The following is a 17,969-nucleotide window of genomic DNA, read 5'->3' as shown; positions in this document are numbered from 1 at the left end:
ACCATCATCATATTCTTGTTATGACTTACTTTTGAAGTTGTGATAAAGATTTGAATTGTAACTATTACTTGCAAGTGGTATCTGTAATTTATATTATCATATGTCAATATAGAAAAATAAATTAAATTTTTTGGTTATTACATACTAATAATTTTTGATTATTATGAAAAATGTTGAGATTATAAAAAAACAAATAAAAGAAGACAGTTTCGGAATAAGCAATTCTAAAAAATTTTAAAACTGCTTTGCTCTTAATTTTTATCACTTGAATATTTTGGAAATTCTGAGTGTTCACCTTCCTCAATATTATTCTAAAATGATTTAGAGACTGATGGTAATCTAAGAAGTTCTCTATCGTAAGAGATGGTTAATTTCTTTAAAAAAAATCATGCACATATACATACACAATCAGTTTTGGAACTTTGCAGTATTTTATCTCAACATCAGCTGTTATAAAATACAAATTTACTATATAGGATTTACTATTCATTATAACTGTTATGACTGTTTCAAAGTTTTGTTTAAAGTTAATATATTAACATTGATTTCTGTTGTTAAGTAACTTTATATCATCCATAATAATTGCTAAATGCATAAACAATGAAATTTGTAAAGAATTAGTGTAATATTTCATCATAATAGTAGCTGGAAACACTTGTTCAATTAAAATAATACTTCATAATTTTGTATATTGTTATTTATTATATATTTTTGTTTATTTTCAAAGAGACCCCCCCATTTTTAATTACTGTCACTCCCCAAATATAATTTTACGTTAAAAATAAATTCTTAATAAATCTTTATTTCATATTATATTTTATCATTAAATTAGAACAATCTACATTTTTATATTTATGTTTTAATATTTTTTGATTTAAGGTCATCATTAAACTGGAAATGATTATGCTCAGTTATTAAGAGGAGGGTTTCCCAAATGTCAAGTACTTGTTGAATTGCTTAGGATTTTTGTTGTAATAGAGAATTAGCAACATTATTGCTTCAAAGTGTGGTACAGATGGATATAAATCTAGATATTATATTAATAATCATATACAAATGGATTTAATCTCTTTATATCATCTATACCTCACTTCTATGAGGTAATGATTGCTAATACTCTGTTACTCCAAAAATCCTATACAATTCAATGAGTATTTGACATTTGGGAAGCCCTCCTCTTAGTCATTATTAAGTTCAGTTATGAGATATGATATAGTTGTGAAAAATGTTTTTTTCAAGTAGTAAACTGACTCCTTTAAAATTATTAGCATTTTGTTTTATGGATAATATTAACATTGTTTGAATGGAATTTAAATAGAATGTTAGAACAAAATTAAAAGGAATTTCATATTTTAAGATGGCAGATGTTGACTTGTATTAATACATAATGAATAAATATTCATACAGCGAATTAATTTAATAATTATTTACAGTTATTTCATTATTTTCTGTTTAAAGTTTACATAATAGCAGCTTTTTCTTTCTTATTCTCTTAAAATTGTAGCTGACCTATACTCATTTTCTTAACATAGAAATTATGTTGTTAAACTAGTTTCTAAATTAAATTAGAAAACAATTTCCATTATTTTAAATATTAAAAGTATTTAGATAAACAACACAGTTACGTGAAATACAGTATTTGGAGTTATATGTTAACAATTCCAAGCTGCTGTAATGATGGTTTTCTATCTATATAAATAAATGACTACAATTTTGTGAAGAAGATAAATTACAGTATCAGTCTGAGAATAGTGTTTCAAATTAATTTTTAATTTTATGAACATGAATGTTTAGAGTGGGAACATTGAAACATATACAATCAAAGATAAATAATAATAAAAATAAAAATTCTGGTAGCTACAAAATTCTATTGGCTTTTATGGCTAATAATATATTTTCTGGTATAATTTTTTTGTAACTAAACACCTACTCAAAAACCTTTAAATAGTGCAGCCAAACTTTAACATTTCTAACATTTTCAGTCTTGTTCATACCAAAAATGTTCGAAATGTTAAAGTTTGGCTGTACTATTTAAAGGTTTTTGAGTAGGTGTTTAGTTATTATATTATGCCGTCCCAGAAGAATTATAATTTTTTTTTGTTTAAATATTTTTTTAAAATACCAATAGAAAATTTTTATTGGCTTCAATTGGTTTTTACATCTAAATAGAAACCAATACAATGCCATTAAAATCACCTATTAGTTTTTATTGATTCCTATTGTTTTTAACCACATTAAATTATCTGAGCAAATTCTTATTTTCCTGTAAACTTTTAATAAAATAAAATCCTTAAGACTCTTAATATTTAGTTTAATAATTAACTTATCATAATTATTTAAAACTTAAATGTAACTTATAATATCTATAGATATACAAAATTATATCGTATATGTTGTTATAAAAAAAACTTCATATATACATAGGAAAATGATCCTCATTTGTTAGTAATGACAGAACTTCTTGGAATTGATTATAATCAACTCAGTCTTTGGATCTGCAATAGAAAAATTCAAAGTATGAGAGAAATAATAACAAAACCAATGACTCCAGATCAGGTAAGATTGAAGCTTTCTCTATTTATTTAAATTATTGTAAGAATTTCTTGAATAATGATTAGAAACTTTTACAACAAACGTAATTAGATAGAAATATTAATTAAAATTACTTTTACTATTAAATTCTATTGGTATTTCGATTCTTACAAAATAAAATAGTTATGAAAAGAATAATTTTAATATGGCTGCATGCCATATAGCAGGGGTGGCCAACAAGTCGATCACGATCGACCGGTCAATCACCAAGCCAATTTTGGTCGATCGCTAGCGATGTTTTGACTTAATGTATTATATTTGTAACTGAACGCAACTGTATGCATGCAGTTATGACTTGACACATAAGCAGTGAGTGCACTTCGTACTGAAACAGTGTATAAACATAATATGTATTTCACACTTCCCCCTCCCCACTTAGACTATGCCTATGACAACAAGTCGATCGCGACACATTTTTACGATAAAAAGTAGATGTTATATGCACAAAAGTTGGCCACCCCTGCAATATAGTGTGGAAGGGAATGAAATAAGTTTTTTGACAAAAATGCAAAAATCTGTAAACTTGTTTTTGACCTGTTCTAAAATTAAATGTATTTTTTCAAAATATTTGAATTTATTATGAAATTTTTGTGGAAGTTTTGAAAAATTCACAAGGGCGTGATTGACCTTGATGAAATTTTTGAAACTAATTAAAACAAAAAAAAATACATTTTCCTAGTTTTTGATGTTTTACAACTGCAGCAGAAGTTTTAATTTTAAGTTTTAATTCTTTTGCCTTAGCTTTGATTAATGCACAAAATTAATTGCAGCAATCACTATATATGCAGCAGAAGTCTTAATTTATGTGGCTTAACATAGATACCATATTTTGATATATACAGGATTAATTAACTACTTTAATCAAGGAATACCACAGATTAATACCTAGATGGAACATGGCTATGGCAAACTGACTGTGCTCCACAAGTAGCACCAATTACGGCAACTGTGGTAAAGTAATAAAATTGCTATTGATTATATCAGCTACTGGAGATTTTTTAAATTCAAACTGTAATGATGAAAGATGAATTAAAAGACAATAATTAAACAATGAAAGTTTATTAAGTAAAACTTCATTTTTACTTCCCTTCTTAAACTTTTTTCTTCCTTTCCAAAATTTCTGCACTTTCTTTTTCATTAGTTGTTTTAATGAAATGAAAGTTCTCATATTGCACTTCTCTGACATTATCCAGAGAAGTGTTGTTTCTCTAAGACTTTTGCTATAAACATATTAACTGAAAAGGGCTTAAAGTTAATAAAGCCAAAATGCATTTTGATAATTTATAATAGCAAATATTGTTAAATAAAGGCATTTTTATTGTCTCCAATTTTGTTCTTATTGTCCTTGGATAGACAGTGGCAATTGAAGCATATTATGACAAAATTGTCATATTAAATATATGTAAATTAATTTTAAAATATTTAGTGGCCACCCTGTAAATATAAGGCAACTTTATTATTTGTCTTATTTATTCTATTTTAAGTAACAGGTTTGATTGGAGGTACAATGTTTTATTAATACAATAGCAAGTACAGTACATACCTGTATTAGGTATAAATAAAACATTTTTGACATACCTTCAGAAAAATAGCTTGTCCATAGTTTCTAATGTCTAACTTTCTTCAATCAATAAGATGCAAGCCAAACTTGTAGTCAATCAGAGAAAAGCAGTGTTAATTGCAACTTATGTACAGTATTGCAAGCGATGTTTCTCAACTACAATTTATGCTATCAAACTGTTGCTGAGCTTTGAATTTGTAATTGACACTTCAGTCCATAATTTGAGATGTAGAGGTTTTGGGAGAAAATTATATGAGATAAATATGGAAAATACATTGAATTTAGACTGAAAATGCAGGGAAAAATAAATTTTGAGATAAAGATGTTTTTGGGATAAACATGTTTGAAATAGACAAGGCCAACTGTGTTTTAAAAGAATACATCACCAAAGATTCTATCTTACAGATTGAAGTTTGAAATCTAACCTAACCTATGTCTTATCATTTTGATCATTAATTATTATTAATAAATAATTAAAAATTGAAGAGAGTTTTAAGAAATTTAATAATTAAACTGATTTTTAAAATTGTAAAATAAATGCAATTTTGATAAATAACTAATTTTATTCTATATAACAAATTATTATAGCTTCTATATAGAAATAGTTGTAATTCATAAAATTTTTTATTGTGATACTTGACTATGAGTATTTTAATAAAAAAAATATTATACATAAGTAACTACTGCATTTTATTTAACTTAGCTATTTTTGTTTATAATTGTTTCTAAATATTTACTGATTAATTACAGGCTGTATTTTCTAGAGATGCTTTAGCAAAACACATCTATGCTTGTTTGTTTAATTGGATTGTATCTCAAATAAATAAATCACTTGCATCAAGTGATAAAATAAATAGATTTATAGGAGTTTTAGATATTTATGGGTAAGTTTTTTTTATTTTGTATTGGATGTTTAAGAAATAAATGTATTAGTTTGTTCTCAAGTAAGTTGTATGTGCAATTTGAACAAATTGAGTTTTCTAAAAAGTTGCACCATATTTACATTATATTATTTGGCTCAGTAAAATTAACTGTTAAAGTGACAAATATAAAAATACTATTCACAATGTAATGTACTATACCATGCGGCACAAAAGGTGGGGTTACACAAGTTAGGGTTCAATTTAAGTACCAGGCCTGGACTTTATGGGAACAAAAAAATATAATAATCCAAAACACTAATAAGTACATATCCACAAGAAATATTTATTAAATTGATCAGTAGTGAAATAAATAACAATGATTAATTATAACAAGAGTCAGTATATATTTCAAATATTCAAAAGTCAAACAACAAAATAAACAATTAAAGAAATTCTTTGATTATATACAATAAAATTAAATCAGATCAAATCAATTCAACAATCAATTCGAATCTCCACCAATAAAATAATACTGAAAGCGTACATTTCCTATGCTGATCGCTTATCCAAGACATTTCTATGACGGTCACTGTCAGGAGCTACATCTCACTGCTGGCTGGACATATGGTCTTATATTTGGTTCTCTGTGTAGCTCCACACTGCCCTATTTACGTGTCATGGGATCAGTCATCGATGCAAATTAGTAACTTTTGCTTTTTTCTTTTTGAATTTTAACACATTGTGGGTTTAGGAGTTTCTGTCCTTAAAAAAATTGATCCCAAAAAGAAAATCACTATAATTAAAAATAACACCCAAAACATAAAATCACGATTGGACTTTGACTTTGACTCCTTACACCAACATTTTTGACAACTTATTTTAAACAGTTCTATTATACTTACCAACTATTTCACTTATTAAACAAATCTGAAAATGAATGGTTACTTTTAAGTCTGTATAGTTGGTTTTGCATTCCATTATTGTCAGATTAAGATAATCTGTAACTACTAATCATCCAAATTTGATAAATAGTTTAAATTTATTTTATCAAATTGTCAAATTAAATTTGGATGATTAGTAAATTATGCTTGGCAGTTAGTGATGAAAGATTTTTTCTAGTACTATACAGAAAGCTAATCTGAAAAAGAAACAATATATAATTATTATTGCATTTTAAAATAATTTGATACTTAGAGTAAATAATTTATCATCAACTAGTACAATAACAGCAGTATCACTATCCATTGAATTTGATACTGATGAATTGCTTAAGAATTAATGTAATGACTTTCTCTAATATAACTAAAGATGCTAAACATTCTATATACATGGACAATTTTAATATTTTCTACATTAAATAAACAAATATGAGTGAATGCTTGCTTATTTAATGCAATGTCTTTCTTTTCCTACTATTTAAGATTCTTACAAAAGCTTTTAGCCATTTCATACAGCCAACATTAATTTCAGAGAAACATTTAAATTCTGTTAAATTTCAACTATGTGTTTGCATTTTTTATTTTTAATGACACTAGATTTGTTTTCTTGTATAAAATAACAATTTTTTATTGCATGCAAGGAAAGATGAATACTTATTTAGCTGAGGCATGTAGAAATACATTTATTTTGTCTTAAACATTTAAATATTGTTTTTTAGATTAATTCAGAATATAAACATTAAAAGTCAAAAAATTTTGACTTTTATAAATATAAGTAGATTTAATTTATAAGTTTATAGAATTATAACTCTCGGTTTCTGTTGTTCATTAAAAACTGATGTATTTTAATTTATTTAAATACATCATAAATGATAAAACAAGTAATTATATATCTCTGATTAAACTTTATAATTTTACAATAATGATAAATTTTATGATTTATAATTATTAATAGAAACAATTTAAGAAAAATAATATTTGAATAATTTAAAATTTACAGTTAAGGCAATGCAGTAGAACCCCAATTATCCCCAATTAACCAAGGTTTTGTATTAGCCAACATGAACATATAAATGAATACACTACCTTACTTATACTGTAATTTATAAAATAAAATTTAAAACAATAACATTTATTATAAAACGATTTGTTTCTATTACCTTTATTATTTAACTTCAGTGTGAGACAAATAATTTATATTAAAATGTAAATACAATAATACACAGTTTTATTCTTAAAACTATTGCATATGTTAGCTGTATAATAAACAATATAAAAATTGTTGTTCTTATATATAATTCACTAGGATATAAAAAGAAGTTTTAAAATGCGCTATACAAATCTTTTGCCTTTGTAATTTTTAATTTAAAATGGTTGTGGCAATCTGTTTATCTGAGTTTTTAGTTATCTGAGATAGCATTGGTCCACATTATCTCAGATAATCAGTGTTCTGTTATATGTAAGTTCTAATTATATTATTGATAATGTCATAGTTACAATTTTATTTAAATTACTACTTTATAATTATTGATCTGTTTAATTTTCATTTTAATAGATTTGAAACTTTTGAAATAAATAGTTTTGAACAGTTTTGTATTAATTATGCAAATGAAAAGTTACAACAGCAATTTAATTTGGTAAGAGTTTTATTCTATAAATATCAAGTAAAATCTTATTTAACACATGAATATGCCATGTCATCAATTAAAATTAGTGAAATGGTGTATTACTTGATTTTCAAAAATGTGGCATACTTAAATTTTTTTAAATTAAATACCACTTCTTTTAAAGTTAGCTAACTTTAAATCATATTATTATGATTATTTTTTTTATGATGATTTGTTATTTGAAATATTAAATTAAGAATAGAAATAAAAACTTCATTAAAGTTTAATTTACAAATCAAAATTTAACTATTATAAAATTATTTTAAAAAATTATTAGGAAATTTTAAAGACTGACTTTAAAAAATTGGTTTTGTGTAAAATCAAATAATGTCAAAATTTTAACATCTAAAAAATTAAAACTAAATTCTCAAAGAATGCTTATGCAAAAAACACTTAAGTTCATTTCAAAAATGTTTATCATCAAATTCAAAACATTTGGAAAAAAGTCATCTTGAGTTTATTCAAAATCATTTAAGTAAAATAAATATTTTAAAATTTGTCAAGTTTTTCTGCATAAATTTTCTGTAAGTGAGGAGTTTAGTTTTCTGTTTTGATATCAAGACAAGATGTAATTGAACAGGTTGCATGGTGAAGAAATGTTTTATAATTCATTAATTATTTTTACAAATATAAATAAATTCTAATTTTAATTTTTAATTCTTTGAGAATTGGATGATATTAAAATTATTATTATTGTTTTAAAATAAAGTTTTATTTAATTAAATGCATTATATATTTACATATGTATAAAATAATTTTAATGTATGGAATAATTTTCATAATTCTATTTTTTTAACATTCTTTGATATAATATAGCATGTTTTTAAACTTGAACAAGAAGAATATGTTCGAGAACAAATAGAATGGAAATTTATTGACTTCTATGATAATCAGCCCTGCATTGATCTTATAGAGAGTAAATTAGGAATTCTTGATTTACTGGATGAAGAATGCAAGGTAGGAAATAAAAATAATTCACTATTTATCTATCAAACTATTTAAAAATAAAATATATAATTTGTTCTCAAAGTGAGAAAGTTAAATACTTTCTCACTTAGTGAGAAAGTTAAATACTTTCTCACTAATACACGGAGTGAGAAAGTTAAATACTTTCTCACTCCGTAAATACTTAATGGAGTTTTTAGGAAGTATATAATATCTTGATGATAAAATTTTAGGTATATTTTTTCACTGTTATCAGATTTAAAAATAAATACATAACAAAAATATACAGGAATATGTAGAAAAAAAAATATAGGAATATTTTGAAATTAATGAATAAATATGAAACATGATTCAATTCAAAAAATGATCATATATTCTCATCTCACTCACTATTATGAACTGTATGCTTATACTAGTAAAAATGTTACAGTTCAGTTAGTTCTTATATCTGTTTATCCAGAAGAAAAGTGACACATCTAAAATAAACCATCCTTTTTTGTGTTTTTCAAAAGAATGAGTTGAGAATAGCTAAATTTTTAGCTGTAAAAGTCTTACAGATTACATTACAGAAATAACTCTACATAGCACAAACGACATATGGATAATATTAATTGAATATTGTAACACCAAACTTAAATTGCTTCGCCTGAAAAATTATTGTTTTTGATCTGTGTCACTTTTCTTTTGAACGAGTGATATATTCAGAATGGGGCCTTTCTTAATGGATATCCCTTCCTTAATGGACAATGATTATTGTATTTTATGGGGGGGGGGTTTGTTATATATTTGTTATTAAGGGTGGCTGTTATTGTCAAAAGACATTGCCTGTAATTTTGTTGAATAAAGAATAAAGAAATTTTGTTATATTGAGGTGAATACACCTCAGTCTCTTCCCTCAGCATGTTGCTAATGATCTTTGGTGCCTTGGTCATGCGCAGTTTTGACCCTGCTTTTTGTTCTTATAGACTTTTAACTTTTGTAGAGAGAGAGACATTTTACTTTTTGGACATTAAATCAGTTTAACATTAAATGTAGCACCTTTTTTCTTTCAAAACAACTCAACATGTTACAGACACAAACACATGAAATGTGCTACAGTTGATGTCTCAACCTTTCTTTATAGACATAGTAGGCCCTCATTGAGTTGGCTTTCTTGTTTGGAGTTTTTCTATTGTAGTCAGATTGATTTAAAAACTCAATATTGTATTCTCTATTGGGTTCTTAAAATTGATTTGACTACAGTTTTATCATGACATAGTAAAACGTCTGTGTTGACTAACATGCCATTGTAGGAATTTGCTTAGTGTCTGTTTACATCAGTTTGTAAGAAGCACATGCATCATATGACCATAATTAGCAGAAACATTTTTCAATGCACTGACGTATATCACTTTGATAAGGTTGGTCAAAAACAGTTTTGTCATAATTTATTTAGTCTCACAATTGTCATAACTGTTGTTTTGCACCATTTTCATTGTTTTTACTTCCATATTTTCATGTTACTTAAGACAGATTGAAATTTAGAGACAGTTGCATTTATCAGTTGAATACAACATAAGCAAGAAGGCAGATCATACTGTATAAGCCATTGACATCGCTCTGGATTCATCATCAAACTTGTTCTAGTAGCAAAGTAGCAAAATAATGACTAACAATTCTGTTATGTACAAGTCTGAGTGGAGAATGCATGAAACCCTGGCTGCCAAACCAAATGTTTCAAGAATATAGACATTTCAAAATTTGAAATTGAATGGAAATCAAATAGAAAAAGGAATAGCTGAACAGGAAAATATTGCACCAAAATAGGAAAGTACTTTTGTGTGTTGACAATGCTGAATCGCATCAAGACATCTAGCTTGAAAATATCAACATTATATTTCTACTGTCAAATGTCACTTCATATCTCTTTTGGATCAAGATTTAATTCAAAATTTTCAAAGTACAGACAAATGATTATGAAACAGTTTCAAATATAGATTGTGGAACATCACTTGAAATGCTGATAAAGCAACTCAATGCCTTCAAAGCCATTTTATGAATTTCAAGTGCTTGCAGACAAATTCTGCCATCAACAATTTGGAGTTGTTTCTTCAAAGCTGGATTTCCTTCCTTCAATGAGAATGCTTATAATTTTATTGCATCTATTTTGAATGATATGGAGATAATACATTCTCATGAATAGAGCAGGATTTGACATAAGTGCAAACTATTACATTGACATAGATTCTGACATTCCAGCTGAACGCATAAGTCAAGATATAAAAACTATTCTTTAGTCATTTTCTGAGATTCAAGAAAGGAAGAATAAAATTGATGATGATGGCAATGGCTTCTTCCCAGCTAAAATGGCACTTGCTGCAAAGATATCAATACAGTCATGCAGATATGTTCTGGACTACATGAACAAACTTAAGCAGTTTTTGCATAAATAGATAAGTGACATATTATGCCTAATATGAGAAGCAGATTGCTATAATCAGTTGTACAAAACAAACCTAACTGAATTTTTTAAAATATAATACTGATTTTCTAATGATATTTCATTACTATAATGTGTCATATTTCTATTTTTTGCATAGCTTGTGTATTATATGTTCATAAATAAAAATAGTGCAGGTTACATTTTAAGGAATGTTTCATTGAAAAGGTAATTTTCACAAAACTTCTCTTGGGTAGACTTTTTCTATAATTGACAGTTTTTTCAGTTCTTGAAGGGTGTCATAGAGAGATTTTACTGTGTATATAGTAAAGAGTTAATAGCTAGATTCAAGTGAAAAATGGAATTTAGATAGCAACTATTACATACAAGAAATACTTTTTAGAACTTTGTAATAAAAAAATACTTAATTTTAATAAGTACCGTATTTTACGGACTATAAGACGCTAGGGACTATAAGACGCACCTTAATTTTTAAGCAATTTTTTAAAAAAATAATATTTTTACCATTTTTATTATTAGATTGCAAGGCCAGACTAAAAAAAAATTCTTAGTTTATAAAACCGAATTGACCTTTAAAATCCCTGATAATCGTTATCTGAACTTACTTCTTCTTCTTCCTCTTCCTCTTCGTCGTCATCATTGTCCTCTTCATATATAAGATGGTCCTCACTGCCATCGAGAGCATTACTTATGCCGCACTTCTTAAAAGATTTAACAATAATGTCTTCTCTCACTCTAGACCACGACTGTTTTATCCACTGACACACTTGTTTGATTGTAGGTTGTTTTAAAGCTACCTTCGGCATGAATTCATGTTGGGTTTTATCCATCATCCATTTGTTCCATTCCTCTCTCATATACACTTTAAATGATTTATTTATCGAGACATCAAGAGGTTGCAATTGTGAAGTAAGTCCTCCCAGAATAACAGCAAGCTCTGTATTTCCCTGTCTGAATTTCTTTCACAGAATTTTTCAAATGACTACTAAACTGATCTAGTACAAGAAGAGAACTCTTCTTCAATAAAGCACTTTTCCTTCTCTCTCACACACTGTTAATCCATAATTTCATACCAGCCTCATCCATCCAACCCGTGTCATGTACGTGAACAACACCTGGCGGTATTTCAGAAGGTTTTGGCATTGTTTTGCGCTTGAAAACGATCATTGGATTAAGTTTAGTACCGTCAGCACAACATGAAAGGACAACAGTGTAGTGCATTTTTTCATGTCCACTTGTTTTTATATTTACAGTTTTAGCACCTTTCATGGCAACAGTTCTGTTACTCGGCACATCAAATGTCAGAGGAGTTTTGTATATATTCGCTATTTGGCTTAGTTCCACACTGGTTTTCTTTCGATGTTGAATAATAAAGCATGGAATGATAATATTTTCTCTTCATACTCTTGTGGCATCTTCTGAGATATTTTGGTTTTGATTTGCATGCTAAGTCCATGACGCTTCATAAACCTGTAGCACCAACCAATTCCACCCTTAAAGTCTGTTAAGTCCCACTGTAGTGCTAGCTTACGAGCGTATATTTGAATTGTTTTTGTATTAATTCCAATGCCATTTTGACGGTGTCTTTGAATCCAGTTCAGTACGTCATCTTCTAGTTTTGGCCATTTTGCATTCAATCCTCTATTTGCACATTTAGTCTTCCTCATTTTTTTCAGTTCTTCTTTACTAGCCCGCCAATCGCGAATGGTTTTTTCTGTTGGTGGAGGGCCAAAACGCCGTTCAGCTGCTTTGTTTCCATGTTCTTCTGCATATGCTATTACTTTCAATTTATAGCCCGCATTATATGAACACCGGTACCTTTTATTTTTTTCCATTACGAAACTAGCTACTAACAAAAATATTGTACTGTTACCGATAACACAAATCATTTTCAATTCAAGTTCACTGGCGGGAGCCTCACATTTTCCAGGCTTTTCAAAAGGGAATCCCCGAAACTTGCTTCTCTCCTGCCGAAACTTGCTCCTTTTATACTGGTTGGAGTCCACGACCATCCTCCAATCAGCGCTACGAAGTCTCCAGCCCAACGTACGCTTTCGTCGACCAATTGCCGCTTTTTGATTTAAACCCAATGGCCATTATCATAACCGTCGTTCTATTGGTCGCTCTCCAACGGACTCCTTTCCAACAGCTATCGATTTGAATTTACAGAAATACGTTACAAATAAAAAGGCGGGAATCGCCCGTCTCACGATTCCGGACCACGACACTGCTACTGCCAGTTGAATTCAATGTTACCAGATAGAGATATAGTTTCGAAGCTTCGGGAAACATATGGCCATTTTTAAGACTGGCAGGAATTTTAAATCAAACACTGGACATTTTTATATTAATTTCGAGTATAAGATGCACATGAATTTTGGAGGCAATTTTTCGAAGAAAAAAATGCGTCTTATAGTCCGTAAAATACGGTAAATATCATAATTATAGTTTTTCTCACGGTTTGAAAGAAAAGATGTTAATAGTTAAATTCATATAAAAATTGAATAGAAAATATAAAAGAAAAGAAAAAATTTAAATCTTTATGTTGATTAATTATCTGTTATAAATTTAAAATGTCTTTCATATATATATTCTATAAATGCATATGGCTAGAATAACACCTTAAATACTTTTTTCAGCAACACTTTAATTTATTTAAATTAATTTTTAATTTTTCAAACTCATAAGCTAAAAACACTAGAAGCATATGAAATATTCTTTGCTTTGAGGGCAGGTCATTGTATTAATAATAAAGAAAAAGAAACATTATCAAAAACCTGACAATCACTGGTAGATAACCTGATACAGCAATCAGATGACACTCATAGACTGTACATAGTAAACATTGAGTAAATCAGGCTTACAACAAGACTTAAGCTAACAACCCTTCTTGGCACTTTATAGTTCTAACTTTTTTTTTGTTGTAATTTTATTTTATTTTTGTAATTTTACTGTAGTTTATTTAGATATATTGGGTTCTTTTTTTACATTATATTTATCACTAAATCATATTTTGTAATAATTTATACATATACGAAGGCTATTTTTTAAATAAGGTCCGTTTTTTAATAAGAAGAAATATACTGTAAATATCGTTAAAATATATTTTTTTCCATATTCTACATACTTTTATCTACTTTTCTACATAATTTCCATTTTGTTTAAACATTTGTCATACCGCTCAACAATTTTTTGAATTCCGATTTCAAAGAAATCTGCCGCCTGTAAAGAAGCCCAATCCACGACTGCAGTTTTCACTTCTTCTTCGTCATTGAAATGTTGACCACCAAGGAACTCCTTTAAGTATTGAAACAAGTAAAAATCACTGGGTGCAAGTCTGGACTGTGTGGATGATTGTATCGAATCAAAACGATAAAGCACTGTTTAATCTTTTTGTTTTGTGATCGTCAGAAAGCAGTCTTGGAACCCACCGAGAAAACAATTTTCGATAATTCAGTTTCTCTGAAACAATGTATACAAAACTGATCTTGAAATCTGTGGAAATTCAATTGATAACGTTGAAATCGTGAATCGTCGGTCCTCTCGAATTTTGTTATCCACATCACGAATCAAATCTTCAGAAATCAGAGAAGGTCGGCCAGAGCATGGCTCATCATGCACATTAACTCGCCCATCCTTGAACATTCTTACCCATTTCGAACTTTACTGTCACTCATAGCATTATCACCGTAAACTTCACAAATCTGACGGTGAATTTTCGCTGCTGCCAAGTTTCTTGCATTCAAGAATCGAATAACAGATCGTATCTCACAGTCGGCGGGAGACTCAATTTTCTTAAACATTTTAAACTTCTACAGCTCAGCATACAGACAGACGATATGGCTGCAAATGGCGTCAAAACGCGCGCCAAGCTTGCTCGGAGCAGAAGCGTATGCATACTGCCGTGATTGCGCATTATTCTCACTTTCATTCACAAACGGACCTTATTTAAAAAATAGCCCTTGTATATTATGTTTAACATCAAGTTCACAGATATGCAGCCACTTGCATTTGAAATCTTATTTCAGTTTGTTTTTAAAAAACTGTTAGAACATTAATTAGAACTTACAGTTTAAATTTTCTTATTAAACCTGATCCAGACCTATGAAAAGTGGTCAAAAAGATTCGTTTAAGTAAATTAAAGTGTTGTTCTAACTAAATTAGTTTCAGCTTATGTAGAAGTGTAAAAGTATTTGATTTTGCTAATATGTGAGCAGTATCATTGTTAGTTTTAATGTTGTCAATAAATGATTCAAATATAAGATGGTAATAAACTATTTGAATTGATTTTAATTACAAATTAATAGGTTGTTGTCTGTTTAAACAAAATGTCTTTGTTACATAATAATAATCTTTCTTTTTTTGTTGTATTTACTATAGGATAAATAAATATAAAATATTAAAAAATTTAATGTATTATCTTTTTAATTATTCATTTCTTACTTAATTGATTTTTATTTAGATGCCTCGTGGAACAGATGAAACTTGGTGTCAGAAATTATGTAAACAATGTAGCAAATGGAAACATTTTGAAAAACCAAGATTATCAAATACTGCATTTATTATACATCATTTTGCGGATAATGTTAAATATGAAGTTGCTGGATTTCTTGAAAAAAATAGAGATACAGTTATGGAAGAACATATTAATATTCTCCGTGCTAGTCAGGTAGTTTTATTTGATATGTTTAAATTGAAAAAACAACAAATATTTTTATTGTAATATATATATATTTTTATATTGTTTGAAACACTTCATATTGTATCATACTTACTCATTTTACAAAAGTAAATTTAAGTGTTATTTCCATACCTTCCAACATAAACCCACGAACAAGAACAAGAACAAGTGTTATTTTTCATCTTTAGTAATGTAAATTGTATCAAATAAAACTTATACAATATACAACTTATTAAACTTGTACTAGCATAATTTCATGACATATTTGAGTTACAACATATTTGACTTGTGTTAGTGAATCTCTGTTAGATTATTTCTTTTTTTTTTTTTTCTAGTGGACTGATGGATGTTTCAAAAAAATTTAAGTTTTTAAAATGAATAAAGATTTATAACAGGTTGATTCTTTAATATATAGTATATATTGTTAAGGAATTAGCAAAAGTTAATTCCTTATATTGTTATAAAGCAGTATAAAAGCTTTTAATCATTTACAGTTATCATTTTTATGATGATATACTGTAAACTAGTTTAAAAGGACTATTACTCCATACTTTTTTGACAGTACACGTGGAACAAAAATTTTATAAAATTAAATATACAGATGCTGTCCATGGTTTTTCAGGTAAGGTCACTGTAGGATTAATTACCTCATATTTTAACAATATAGCATTTGGACACACTTCCACTAAAATAGGATTTAATGTTGTTGGCAAATATCCAGCATGAATTATTGCTCCATACATAAATAAAGCAAGAATAAAACTTTATTAAATGTTTGCCTTCTGTTATGCAAATGTTGAAGTCAGATAGGGACAGAACAAAAGATATGGATAAAGCTGGGGTATATGGTCAAATTTAACTACATTGGTTCGACCATTCATTTTTTAAAAAAAAGAGAGAAGCAACTTTTTATCTCTATTGGTAAAAACAATAATTTGGCAAATACTTCATTAGTACAATGGGCTTCAGAATGAGGAGTTAAGATATATCGAATGATCCTATTATTATTATTGCTGAAATGAGAAAAACTGCTCCTTTAGAGAGCAGATATTCATCTATTATTTAAATGTGTTAATTTGATTAATGCTACAGATGCACTTGAGTTGCATATAATTTTGGTCACAATGTTAGATATAAAAAAGTTCTTTTTTACTTCATATATAACCAATTAGATTAGTTGTACATAAATGCTCATCATTGTTTACTGGTGTAACCATTATCATAACATCTTGATGAGAATTATTGCTTGAAAGTGTATAATACCATAGTGTGTATCTTACCTGAAATCTTAAAGTACAGCTTCAATTTTTTCTGTTTTGGTTAGTTTTACTCTGTTATTGTTGATTACTTTTACTTGTTTATTTTTAGTTAATTGTATTTTTTGTTTTGTAATTAAGTTTTATTTAGATTAATTTTAAATAGTATTTTAATATTTATTATATTTATGTCTTAATTTGAATTTAAACTGTTTTTGGTTCTGCAACATTATATGTTTATTACAAGATTTTCTAAAATAAATTAAAAGAAAAATGTAATGAAATGTCCAATTGATTTGGCAATAAAATATAATCTTGGTCTTAACACATTCAAATTCTGTGAAGAAATTAAAAGTATTCAGTTAGTTTCAAAAAAATTTTTTTATCTGGCTGATCTCTAAATATTTTGCAAATATTATATGATTATTTTTTAATGGAATTCTATTCTAATTTGTCTATAATTTTAAGGATATTTTTGATATTATTAATAACAACAGTTACTAACAGAAGATGGTCTAATAAATTAAAGCTTATTAAAAGTTACTTTTGAATGTGCAGATCTCTTACATGAACTACACCGTTGGTATTCAAAAGCTACATATGACTCATAAACTGTATTTTGTCCATCATTGCTATATGTGTTTAGTAAGACAGGTTTTTAAGATTCTTATCAAGTAAAGTTGAATGTTCAATATTACTAATACATCACACATTATATTCTACATTCACTTTTTAACTGAGACTATTGAAATAATGAACAGGAGGCACTATTATCAAAGATCCACATTTATTTTTAAAAAATTCTATGTTTAAAAACATTCACAATATGCATTTTGATCTGATACTAAGTTAGACCCTTTTCAATTTTTTAAACAAGGAATTTTTTAAAATAAATGTAGCTCTGATAACAGTGCCTTCTTTTCATTAGTTTGATAGTCTCAGTTAAAAAGTGTCTGTAGAATATAATTTGAGACATATAACTTTACTTGATAAAAATTTGCACAAGTCACTCTGAATATAAAGCAA

General features: G+C 27.5%; 1 protein-coding gene across 1 annotated transcript in view; it reads left to right on the top strand.

The window, feature by feature from the left end:
- LOC136989027 (unconventional myosin-Va-like) overlaps positions 1-17,969 on the top strand; it is a 124,390-nt gene that overhangs the window by 38,768 nt on the left and 67,653 nt on the right. Inside the window, exons 10-14 of the mRNA XM_067287069.1 lie at positions 2,425-2,556; positions 4,904-5,037; positions 7,510-7,591; positions 8,438-8,578; positions 15,469-15,675. Coding sequence (XP_067143170.1) covers positions 2,425-2,556; positions 4,904-5,037; positions 7,510-7,591; positions 8,438-8,578; positions 15,469-15,675 — 696 coding nt within the window. The remainder of the gene's footprint in view (positions 1-2,424; positions 2,557-4,903; positions 5,038-7,509; positions 7,592-8,437; positions 8,579-15,468; positions 15,676-17,969) is intronic.

This window comes from Centruroides vittatus, unplaced genomic scaffold (assembly GCF_030686945.1).
Source record: "Centruroides vittatus isolate TY-2023 unplaced genomic scaffold, ASM3068694v2 scaffold_435, whole genome shotgun sequence".
NCBI lineage: Eukaryota > Metazoa > Arthropoda > Arachnida > Scorpiones > Buthidae > Centruroides > Centruroides vittatus.
Note: the sequence above shows the minus strand (reverse complement) of the source record. Positions and strands in the feature narration are given on the sequence as shown.